Source organism: Phyllostomus hastatus, unplaced genomic scaffold, assembly GCF_019186645.2.
Source record: "Phyllostomus hastatus isolate PE091 unplaced genomic scaffold, TTU_PhHast_1.1 phas_scaffold_1066, whole genome shotgun sequence".
In the NCBI taxonomy this organism is placed as follows: Eukaryota; Metazoa; Chordata; class Mammalia; order Chiroptera; family Phyllostomidae; genus Phyllostomus; species Phyllostomus hastatus.
The window spans coordinates 16969702-16980819 of record NW_025334004.1 but is presented as its reverse complement, the minus strand read 5'-3'; the positions used below and the strand labels follow the sequence as shown (position 1 = coordinate 16980819).

At 41.4% G+C, this 11118-nt stretch overlaps 1 protein-coding gene across 1 annotated transcript in view; it reads right to left on the bottom strand.

Annotated features, from left to right (window-relative positions):
* Positions 1-4464: 4464 nt before the first annotated feature.
* Positions 4465-11118, bottom strand: part of SORCS3 (sortilin related VPS10 domain containing receptor 3) — a 558638-nt gene continuing 551984 nt past the window's right edge. The window contains exons 26-27 of the mRNA XM_045854121.1: positions 7106-7266; positions 4465-6258 (exon numbers count right to left, since the gene is read on the bottom strand). Coding sequence (XP_045710077.1) covers positions 6194-6258; positions 7106-7266 — 226 coding nt within the window. The 3' untranslated portion in view covers positions 4465-6193. The remainder of the gene's footprint in view (positions 6259-7105; positions 7267-11118) is intronic.

Genomic DNA, 11118 nt, shown 5'->3' with positions numbered 1-11118 from the left:
TTCTCTTCCTGTCCACCATGCTTGGACACAACGTTAATGGCAGCCAGTGCCTGGAAGACTGATGGCAATGAACACTATGTAAGAGAGAGTAAGCAATAAAGGGCCCTACATCATAGGAACAGCTTCTGGGACAGACTCCAGGGAGGAGACATGGGACTTTCTCAGTGGGGAGAAATCCCCGGAGCCCAACAGCCTTCAGCACATGGGAAGCTTTGGACACGAACATTTCAGCAGAGGAAGGCTCGGTTCCTCAGGGACCAGACCCCATACTTTCTCAAGAGCAAATTACTGAAGGCCCCACTTTATCTGGTTCATTTCTAATGGCTTCAAACAGCACCAGTCCTCAGGGACTAAGCCGTCATGACAGATGGCATGTGCACCTGTCATGATCTATTTTCCTCTGTCTTTCCTGACATTTTAAAAAGAATCTCCATCCTGTACTCACTCTCTCAAAGAGCTCTCCTGGAGCTGTGACTAGAACTGAAGGAAAGAAACCATGTCCTTGGTCCCTCCAGATCTATAAAAGATGTATTTTTTACAAATCATTGTTTTATCTTCTGTTTCTCAAGGTGTAAAGATGGAGGCACTCAAGTCAGCAACCCGCAGGACCCCAGGACCTGAAAGCGCACACGTCATCACAAAGGCATTGTACAAGAAGGAAGGGTAAGCCCAGAGCAACCTCTAAGTCCTAGAGCCCAAAACCATAAACAAGCAAGGTCAAGGTGTTTCTGTCCCAGCAGCCTGGCTACCTCCAGGGCTGCACCACCTTTGGCAAAAGTGAACATGCTTCAGAACCTGAGAGCCTCCAGTCTAATTTTATGAGGCATTCCTGCCAGCCCTGATTAGAAGTGTCCCATTGTAATCCCTGCCAAATCATCCACGGAAAATCAGATCAGTTGTACTAGAAAAAAAGTGGAATGCAAGCAGCAGTGACTTTTGGAAGTAAGGGGTTACTTTTAAGCAAAATTCTCTTCTTTCTGAGGGGAAGCTGAGGGAGATGTTGAGTCTCCTCCCCAGGTAATTCTGAATTTCCTTGGGAATATAGCCCCAGGTGAGAAATCGGTCAAATCATTTTTACCACTTGAGTCCAGGGCGGACAGAGAAAGGGATCTAGCACAACAGAACCAGAACCTCTCAGATTCAATTCATATTTCTCAAGCCCTAGTCACTGTGCATATGTTTACCCAAACTATCTCCTTTGGTTTGAGACCCAACCCTGTGACATAGATGTCATTATTGTCAATTTATAGACAGGGAAATTGGACCCTGGTTATGGCATTTTATCTCTCTGGGCCTCAGATAATTAGAAAGTAATAGATCCAAGTTTTATTGAGACTTTCAGTCTCCAACTAAATTGAACTCTGGCCAGCCTCTCCTACTTTAAAGGGCACTCTGCTACTCTAAAGTTAATGGTAACTAATATAAGTTTAAGGGGCATCACAAGGCCATCATACTTTGAAAGGTAATCATTGGGCTACATCTGGTCTCCTTGGCAGTACTGTCGGAGCAGACAAGGGAATTTGGCAGGATCTGGTGTGTGCATCCAGATGAGGCATCCCCACAGCCTATGTTTGCTCTCTGGCCTTCTTCCCTCTGAACAAGGCCAACCACTTTAAAAGGTGAGCGGCACAGCATGGGAAGCCAGGGCCTGGCAGCTGTCTGGTGAGCAGCCTTATTTCAGTCTAGTGAGGGAAGCGGGGGCATCAGGCGATGCGCTACTGAACAAGTGGGTCAGCAGGTCAGCAGGTCAACAGCATGTGGAGGATTGTCAGCTACTGAATGATACACACACTTGAGAAGTTAGAATCTGAACCATTCTGGGTGTTATAAACATGAGCCACATCGGCATAACCGTTGGATTCCCTACTGATGCTCAACGATCTTCAGTTCAATCAGCTTTGCATTTGTTAGGGAGTCATATGGCAGAAAGAAGACTTGGGTTCTAGCTTCAGCTCTGCACTGATTTGCTGTGCAACCTTAGGAAAGTCACTTTCCTCTCTGAGTCTCAAGATATCCCCCTAACTTAAAATTCAGAGGGAGCATAAAGTCCATGTTCCTTTACCCTTGAAATGTTTTTTTTTTTCCCTTTCAGACAGAAGGAGGGAGTTCTCCTAGTCATCTCTTGATAATCTCTGACAAGCAAAGCTAGCCAGTGAGGCGGGCCCTACAGTGCATTCCTTTTACAAACAAGGAAATTGAGGTCCAGAATGAGTTGATGAAAGTAAGAGATCTACTAATTCCTGGCTTAATATTCTTTCCAAGGCACAATACATCACCACCTTAATTCAAAGTGTGTTTTTGTTCCAGATAACTCAATTAGGCAACTCTCTCAGAGTTGCAGCTGTTGCCTAGAAGGAAATGGGTAAATTTGGAAGCTGTTCCCACTCCTGTAAGTGAAGGTACCTTGTATTGTACCATGGTAACAGGAGCCAGGACAGTGACTTTTATCCAGTAATGCTCCCTGAACTCTTTTGTGGCAGATACAGTTCTTCTCAAACATTGGTGCACAAGCGAGCCATCGGAGAATCTGCTTATGGTGCTGATAGCTGGGCTCCAGCCCCAGAGTGCTTCTGAAGGTTTACTTATAAGGTCTAGAATGGCCTTAGAAAAAACAATTCTGAGGCAAAGAGTGTCCTCACCACTGGTGAGAAGCCCAACAGAGAAGTAGCTAGAAGTCAGTCTCTTTGCACACTCTCTGCCATCTGCCTTTGCCGGTCTAGTGCTGAGAAATGTGAGATAACTGTGCCACTGATGGGCAGAGGCTATATGCTTAGCATGGCTTAGCTCAAATGGACCAACTGTCTCATACCGTTTCACCACTTTATAACTTCATCCTTTTTAATCTGGTGGAGCAATTTTATTAACCCGACATAAAATTAATATGGTAAGAACTCAGATCCCATTGAAAAGCAAAAACAAACACATTTTGAGAATTCACCTTTGAGTGGGATAAGAATATTAGACACTTTACATTATTTGGGAAGCTCAAAACCATTGAAAATCCCTTAAAGATATGCAGGTACTCTATGTTATGAACAAGCAGTGATATTGGGGAAAAAAAAACCCCACTGCTCCTCTTGCTTAGAGGTACCATAAAGCTAACTCCTCAATATTTGAGGAAGGTATTTATATAATCTAAATTTATTTTTTTAAAAGGTGAATATAACTCAAGAAAAATTATGCTAAGAATATAATACGTAATTTTAAATATACTCACAAATCAAAAAAGCCCATCTTTGTTTCATTGTGCATCTCCAATTTGAGTTCAGAAAACATGATTCTAGAATAGCTAGTTAGTATCTAAAACATGGAAGCAAATTATTGCCCAAAGCATTTTGATTTCTTGATTTCCTGGGACCCATGGAAATTTAACAGATAATTTTCAACACTATAAAAACTCAAACATTCAATGGAGAGCCCTTATTATAGGTACTCAGCCCACGTCCCCCGGTTACCTAGTGTGGAGAAGAGCCGCTCACTCATCCGTTCACACTCCTCCCTCATCGCTGGGCAAGAGAAGATTTGTTACTGGTGTGATGCATTAAACAGCGTGCAGAAGAAAAAGGGTATGTGTCTAACTGGGTTCCTCTCCTGTTTTTATTTCTTCTGCTGAAATCTTTAAGACCTGAATTGCAGGTTACAACTTTACTGCTCCCTGGGACCTGAGCTCAGAAAAAGTCCATATAGCTACCGAGACATGTGTTCAGAAATCCTGGCCACAAACATCGGAATGGGAAACTTGGATACTGATTCAGATAGTCCATCTAATGAGAGCTCCTCAGGGGGTCACAGAAAATGAATAGGTAGATTGAACTATTGTTCTCAACTCTTCATGCCCTCTCTCAATTGGAATTATATATCCATACTTTTCATCATGGACCTTAGCACCAGTGTAGGCAGAGTCTGTTTCCCTAAACCACTGATCTTGGATGTGGCCATGTAATTTTCCTCAGTCAGTGGAATGTAGGTGATGGGTAAATAGGAGGACCATTCTGAGCCAAGGCATTAGAGACAATGGCTGTTCTGCTGGTCTCACCATGGGGTGGGGGGCGGGAAGGGAACATACCCTGGGTGGCTGCTGGTCTTGGAAAGATGACAACTCGTGCAACAGACCTGAAGCAACTGAAGCCTGAATCCAAACTCACTCAGGAGAGCCTGGTCAGTCCCAGCTGAGCCCAGCCAAATCACAGCCAACCTAAAGACACAAAAAGCAAAGCATAAATATCTGTTGTTATAAGCTATTCATTTTTTTTTTTGCCATTGGCATTATCACAGCAATAGTTGGCTGATAGACTAGATGAAACTGCCCAAAGAAATCTCAGACACATGTAGAGCTTTGATGTACAAAAATACATTTATTTTCAACAATTTCAAAACCACTGTCTTTTTTACAGTAGAAATATTCAAATGGAACAATAAAACCAAAACAGTATATATACATATACTGTATATATAGATACGACTCATGCATTTATATTCCATTGTTTAGTACAAGTATTGCAATTGTCTGCCCCATTTAACCCTTGAAACAAAAAAGCAGGATCTTTAGAAATACTCCTAATCCTGGTCTATGCTGTAGGCAGTCAGATATCCGTACATCACGTTCTCATAGAGAGAAATGTGAATGACATCCCACAAATACTAACAGGTAACATTTTGGCCTTTCCTCCCATATATATATGTATATATACACAGTGTATCATTTTCTAAAACAGTGTGCACAGGCTGAGCCTGAAAATTAAAAACTGCTTACAGCATGGCTTAAAGGGAGCCTACCGAAAACAACTGGCGTGTATGAAAGTGTGAAGGGGCAGGGTGTTGGAAAGGAGAATACTGGTGTTGGGAGCCACTCACTCCAGAGGCAAGAACTATCTTAAGGGAACTGAAGGCAGACATTTGACTTTAAGGAAGTTGTGTACATCTGACAAGCAAACAGCACAGCTTTGCTAAAATCGTCTTTGACTAATACCATTAAAGACTAGACCCCTATTTGGCCCACAAGGTTTGCCTGGACTCATGATTCTAGAAACGGCACTTCCCTCCCGACCTCAGTCACCCCTCCCATGCCGAGAGCACTTGCTGGGCTGAACCTAGTGCCCAGAGCACTATTCTCAGCTAAAAATAGCCCACGCATCTTTCAGAAACATTGTACATTTCTTTGGAATCCAACCAGAAAGCAGATTCATTGTTGTTTTTAGATCTGTTGCCTGGCTTTGTTAGAGAAGAGCATTTTCTTGTGCTGATATCCTCCCTTTCATCCTCCTGGAGGGGAACCCTCGTCCTCCATCTGGATCTCAGATCGAAGTCTCTAGTGGGTTTCATCTGGCAACTTCTTCCGTGTCACTGATGGAACAATAAGACTCCATGTTCCATGATGTTACTATAGTCCTTCCTTTACAAATCATCCCAAAGAAGCTCCTCTGCCCTCCCCCCTTATATACGTAAGTGGAAACCAGCTATGGCATGGACACAGAGATGCAAGAGTTAATTGTGACAGACAACTGGAGAGCATCCAGAACCCAACACGTCAACCAGGCCTGGGGTTGGTCAGCTCTGAGGGTGAGTGCATAAGCCAACACACACGTCTTTCTTTTTTCTGTTTTCTTTTTTACTAAACATTAAATTATTTCTTAGGAAATAAAAAGCTATGTACATTGTAATTATATACAATAAGCCATCAGTAGCCTCGCTATTGACATGCACGAGGCTGGGCCTCCTTCATAAAGGTGTGCACACTTTCTGCAGCTAGTTCACGCCCCACTAACCTACCTCCTGCAAATCTAACTGGAAAATGGTTTATGTTTTAGATGTGTGTGCTGGGGGATGAGGTTGTTGGTGATTTGGGGGGATAGGAGGTTAATGAAAAGCCAATCCAACTTAAAAAATAAGAACATAGAGAGATCACAAGGAAAAAGAGAGTCCTTGAACCATTAATGGCAGAATAAAGCAAGAAGGCCATGGGGAAATGCGTGCTTTGCCCATAGCACAAACATCGCCGTTTATCCTTTTTATCTCTTTTTAATCAGCTAGGAACATCTCCCAAAGCTAAGTAAGCATCTGCCTGCTATTTATGAAGGGGCCCTTGGTAAACAAAGGGTAAAAAAAGACATTTCATTTTCTTCCATAATAATAGTAATAGTAATCATCAAAAATAAAAAGTCGGAAAGATGGTTGACCACGCGGCTTGTTGGTGTTAAACACTAGTGCAGTTGGGAATTTCCTTTGTGCTTTCGCTGTTTGCAATGGTGGCAATGCCTCCTGCAGGGGAGAGAGAGAGGGAGAGAAGGGTGTAAGTTTCATAAGGGCAGGAGTCTGTGCTGGATTTGCTGCTCAGTACAAAGCCACCTCGAACAGGTGCTTAATATGTGCTTATTTAATAGGGCACCTAGATATTCTATCCCATCAGCTCACTGGCTTATCTGATCTACATCTAAAGTGTGCCATCTCCCACACCAGCAGACAGGTAGGAGCAACATCTTGCCATCTTATACTCTACTAATATCTATAGTGATAGGCACCATGTACTGAACACTTACTATGTGGCAGGCACTGTGCTAATTGACATAATATCATTCCATCATGGCAAAAGTCTCTGAAGGTAGGTACTATTATTCCTATGTCACAGATGAGGAATACGAGGCACAAGGAAGTTGCAGAGCTCGTAGCCTGGCAGAGCAAGGAGCCTGGCTGAACAATAAAATGGACCCAGGGTTATCAGATGGCAGAGCCTGCATACTGTGATTATTAATGAGGACATGGAATGCTTTTTTTGTGTGGTTAACGATCATGTACTGATAATTGTTTTTGTTTTTTATTGTTGTTCGTGCTTTTGCTTTATAGAAAGAAAAAGAAAAAGCTCTACAGTGATGGATAATTGGCCTCATCTCTCCCCAACTCTGACTTCAACAATTTCAAACCTGATCTCCTTTTAAGGGAAAATAATTTTGCCAATTTCACGTGTCCAGAGGTGGCAGGTAAATTTTCAAACATGATTATGTCACTGTAGCCAGTTCTAGAAATATCTGAAGAACAGGCCTAGTGGGTTGGCTGCCTGAGGGTCTAGAGGACAGAGGACACAGGAGCTTGGTGGTACCAGCACACATACCTATGACCCGGGTGTCCAGCTCTTTGTCCAGCAGTTCCTCAGGCTCGGTGAAGTCACTGAGTGTGATTTTGGGGGCGTTTTCACTTTGGCTCACTGACCCAATCATCTCCTGCTCCTTGTCATGTTGAACTTGAGCATAGATGTTAATCCAGGGGATTTTCCTACATGGGCGGGAGTAAAATCAGATTATGATCACAGGGCATATTGAACTTGGGCATTTGGAAACCCTGGGCGATAAGCCGAAGGAAGATGTTAGGCCAATGTCATGGAAAGGGAATGGTCACCCAGACACTGGGATCATGAGGCCAAGAAACACAGAGCCAGAGACCCAGATGCCCAGGGGGTATGTAAACCACAGAACTCCCCGAGGAATGCACTTTCTCCTGGGGCAAAACCAAGCAGGTATAAACAGAAAGGCAATGCTCTCTATCATGTATGCACCAGAATCCTTGTAACATTTATCCATTAATAGGAGCTTAAAGAAGCTGGACTTTGAGACTCATAAGGTTGTATCATAGTGAAAAGATATTTTTTCAGACGTTGCATTAATTTAATCAATTCACATTGGTTTCCTTTATGAACAGTCAAGAAATAAAAGATGTATAGCCTTTGCTAGTATTCTTTTTTTCAGAACTTATTTCATGGGCCAAGTATCTGAAATACTTCCATAGTCAGTTTCCTCATCTGTTCAATAGGAATAACAATAGCTTTCTTTTAGGGTTGTAGAGAGGATTAAGGCAAAGATTAAGAGAAGTTAACTTTTTTCAAAGACACAAAAGTAATGGATTTGGAAACAATGCAGACGGACTTGAGGTTGGAGGAGCAGGCAGGTTCAAGTTCAAATCTCAAAGGATTTATCTCCTGACCCATCTCTATTTATCTCCTGACCCACTGTGTTCCAGCTTCCATAGCCTTCTTTGAATTCCTACAATCCAGCACTTCTCAAACTGTAAAGTGATTATACATCACCCAGGTTCTCGTTAAATGTACTTGTGACTCTATTGGTCTGGACAAGGTGGGTTGAAATCTTGCATTTCTACCAAGCTCCCAGATGATGCTGATGCTACTGTTCTGAGACCCTAACTTTGAGTTGCAATACTCTAACCATCAAATTAATCCCATCCTGGGACTTCAAAGCAACTGTTCCCTCTGTAATACAGCCCTTTCTACTCATATCATGAGAGTGTCATTCAGAACTTGGCTTACATGTCATTTCCAAGAGGTCTCTCTTGACCACTCAACCTCTCCTCTTATAAATATGTAATGAGATAGTGTCTATGAAAGAAATGAACAAGGTGTCTGTTTAAGGTGATACAACAGGCAGCATTTGTGACTTGCTTTCTGTCTCGCCAACTGGACTAAAAGTCCAATGTGCATAAATCTATGTTTTTATCTTCACTGCTATGCACTTAACTTAGCACAGTGCTTGGCACATGGTTTACATTCAGTAGGAGTTTGTTGAATGAATAAATGACCTCAAAGCATGGGCTCCTTCTACTTTCTATTTTCATATTATGTTCTCAAACAAAATAAACACAATGTTTTTTATCTTGCAATATTATATAAAGAAGAGATCTCTACCTCATTAAACAATGGGGAGGTTGGACTTATGTTCACATATTTTATGAAGCTGATCACTGGCATAGATGTTATTCAAATTTGAAACATCTGACAACCACCCCAATCTAGAACATTCTGTGCATTTCACTCTGTTGTTTTGTCACCTACCAGTGATATTTTCAAGCTTCTATATCCCACCCCCTTTCTAATCTCCAATGGATGTAGAGTGTGGGGGCATTTAGTTGGGCTTTCCTATAGCTAATTCATAAGGGAAGATAAAAAATAGGTTTAAAACAGGTAGTTTCTACCTTTCCTTAGCATTCAGTTTTCATGTTTAGTGGGAGGTATCCTCATGACTCCTACTGGTCTGAACCAGTTTAATAAAATTTACAAGAACCTTGAATGAATAGGCTATGTGAGGCAGCAAATCAGAGGCTCTCTAAATGTGCCTAATTAAAAATTTATGCTGGCCTCTACTTTCTTATCTAAATAGAAGTGCAGCCTAATGACTTAGATTTCTTTTAATCATAAAAGTACATATTACTCATGAACATTGGGATCAACTGTGATATTTATTAGGTGATGGGGGCAGTAAAAGCATTCCTGGTCACACAAGCCTGTATAACTCCAGAGTTGTAGCTAGAGTTCACTGTTCTCCCACACCCTCATGCCCCTTCCTGCTCTCCTTATGATACCTGTGAGGATTGGGATAAATTTGCCCTTATAAAGGTTGTTCATTTATTTCAGTCTCTAAAAACAGGCAGATTCTTTCAACATTTTTAATTGATGTTTGGAAGAGAATAAATTTTATATGTTAACAATTTTCAGCATTTCAAAATTTGTCAAATTACTTTTCATTTCTTAACACATCCACTTGTAGGACAGTTGAGAATCTAAGTCAAGACTAAACCCAAAGTTTGCAGATAAGAAATGTGGGAATTAGATTTAGAGGCATGTCTTGGGCTCCACGTTCCTATAGATTTAAATAAGTGTGGTAAGATGGGTCAACCCAAGTCACCTATAAAAGCTTCAGTTTTTATTTGTTTGTTCCAACTATGATAAGTGCTAGGAGCCCACGGGAGGAAATTTAGAGACAGTGAAGTAGGCTTCAGACTATGATGAAAGCCTTACTTAAAAAAGTACTGAAAAATGTTTTCTTAAGTAACCAGGAAAAAAAAAGAATCTATAGTATAGAAAGAAGGCAGGGTTTTCAGAAAATAAAAGCCATCTTATAACGATTTTTAATTATCTTGCCTAACATCAGTAATACCAGTCACTATAGAAGAGCAAGATCAAATGTGAGAGACAGGGTGATATTTACTTAAAATCAGCTTGGGGCTCATGGTATTTCTATTCTCCTTCCCCTGTTAAGTGAGGACTTGGGGTACTGAGATGCTTTTCAGTGCTTTGCACACAGTAGACACTCAGTGAATTTTTACTGAATGAATGATTGGTTTAATGAGTTAATCCTGGTGATTAGAAAGAGAAAGTTTTGGGTCTGAAAACTCAGCATGGCTAGTGATCTGAAAATCAGAATTATCCTTTCTCTACACTGTGTTACCCATGTGTTCACTGGGCAGGTTTAGGTATTTAAGTTTAAATTAACTAAAGTTAAATAAAATTTAAAATTTTGTTCCTCGATCATATTAGTGACTACTCTGCTGGACAGTACAGATTATGGAACATTTTCATCACTGCAGAAAGTTCTTTTGGACAATATTAAAAGAAGCAAAAGAGACTCTAGAACTCAGGGGCAAGAAACTGACCCTTACTCGTCAGCAAGCCAGGCACAGTCCATAGAGCCATCACTGGAGATCCTTGTGATAAGGAGGAAGGGAGGCCAAAGAAATGAAAGAAGATCCAACAAGACCTCCACCAAAGGGCTTGAACATTGGGAGGAAAACTTTCAGAAAAAGTGGCTAGAAAAACAAAGGTAACTGTTGATTGGTAACTCTTATCTGACTCTGCTGTGTATATAGTTTGCCTGGTGTTTGTTTCCCATAGGCTTGGCTGCATGATTCACTGTCAGGGACATGGAAAGGTTGCCTGCTATTTAGGGATTACAAAGGTAGAATAATTCAGAGATGGCACTACCTGGCATAAATCCAAGTATTGAAGTGTACACATTTAGAGACGCCTGCATTAACAAATTGACTGTCTGGGGAGTTTAGCAGCATTTATAAGAGAACAGAAAACTCTGCAAGTCCTTGGAAAAGTCTTGCCTTAATTTGTTGACACCTGACACAAATACATTTTTGCAGGATTTCTACTGACCCTTGTCCTCAGCAACCAGGGAATTCTAGGGGCCAGAGAGGTAAATTTGGGATAGTTCATCTTTAAGCTGCAGCAACCACCAGGCTTCCCAACAATCAAATACTTAGATGAATAAAAGTGTGCTTTGCTTATAACTGAAGTACATCCATAAATGGGCGTTGCCTTGACCAGACTGTTTC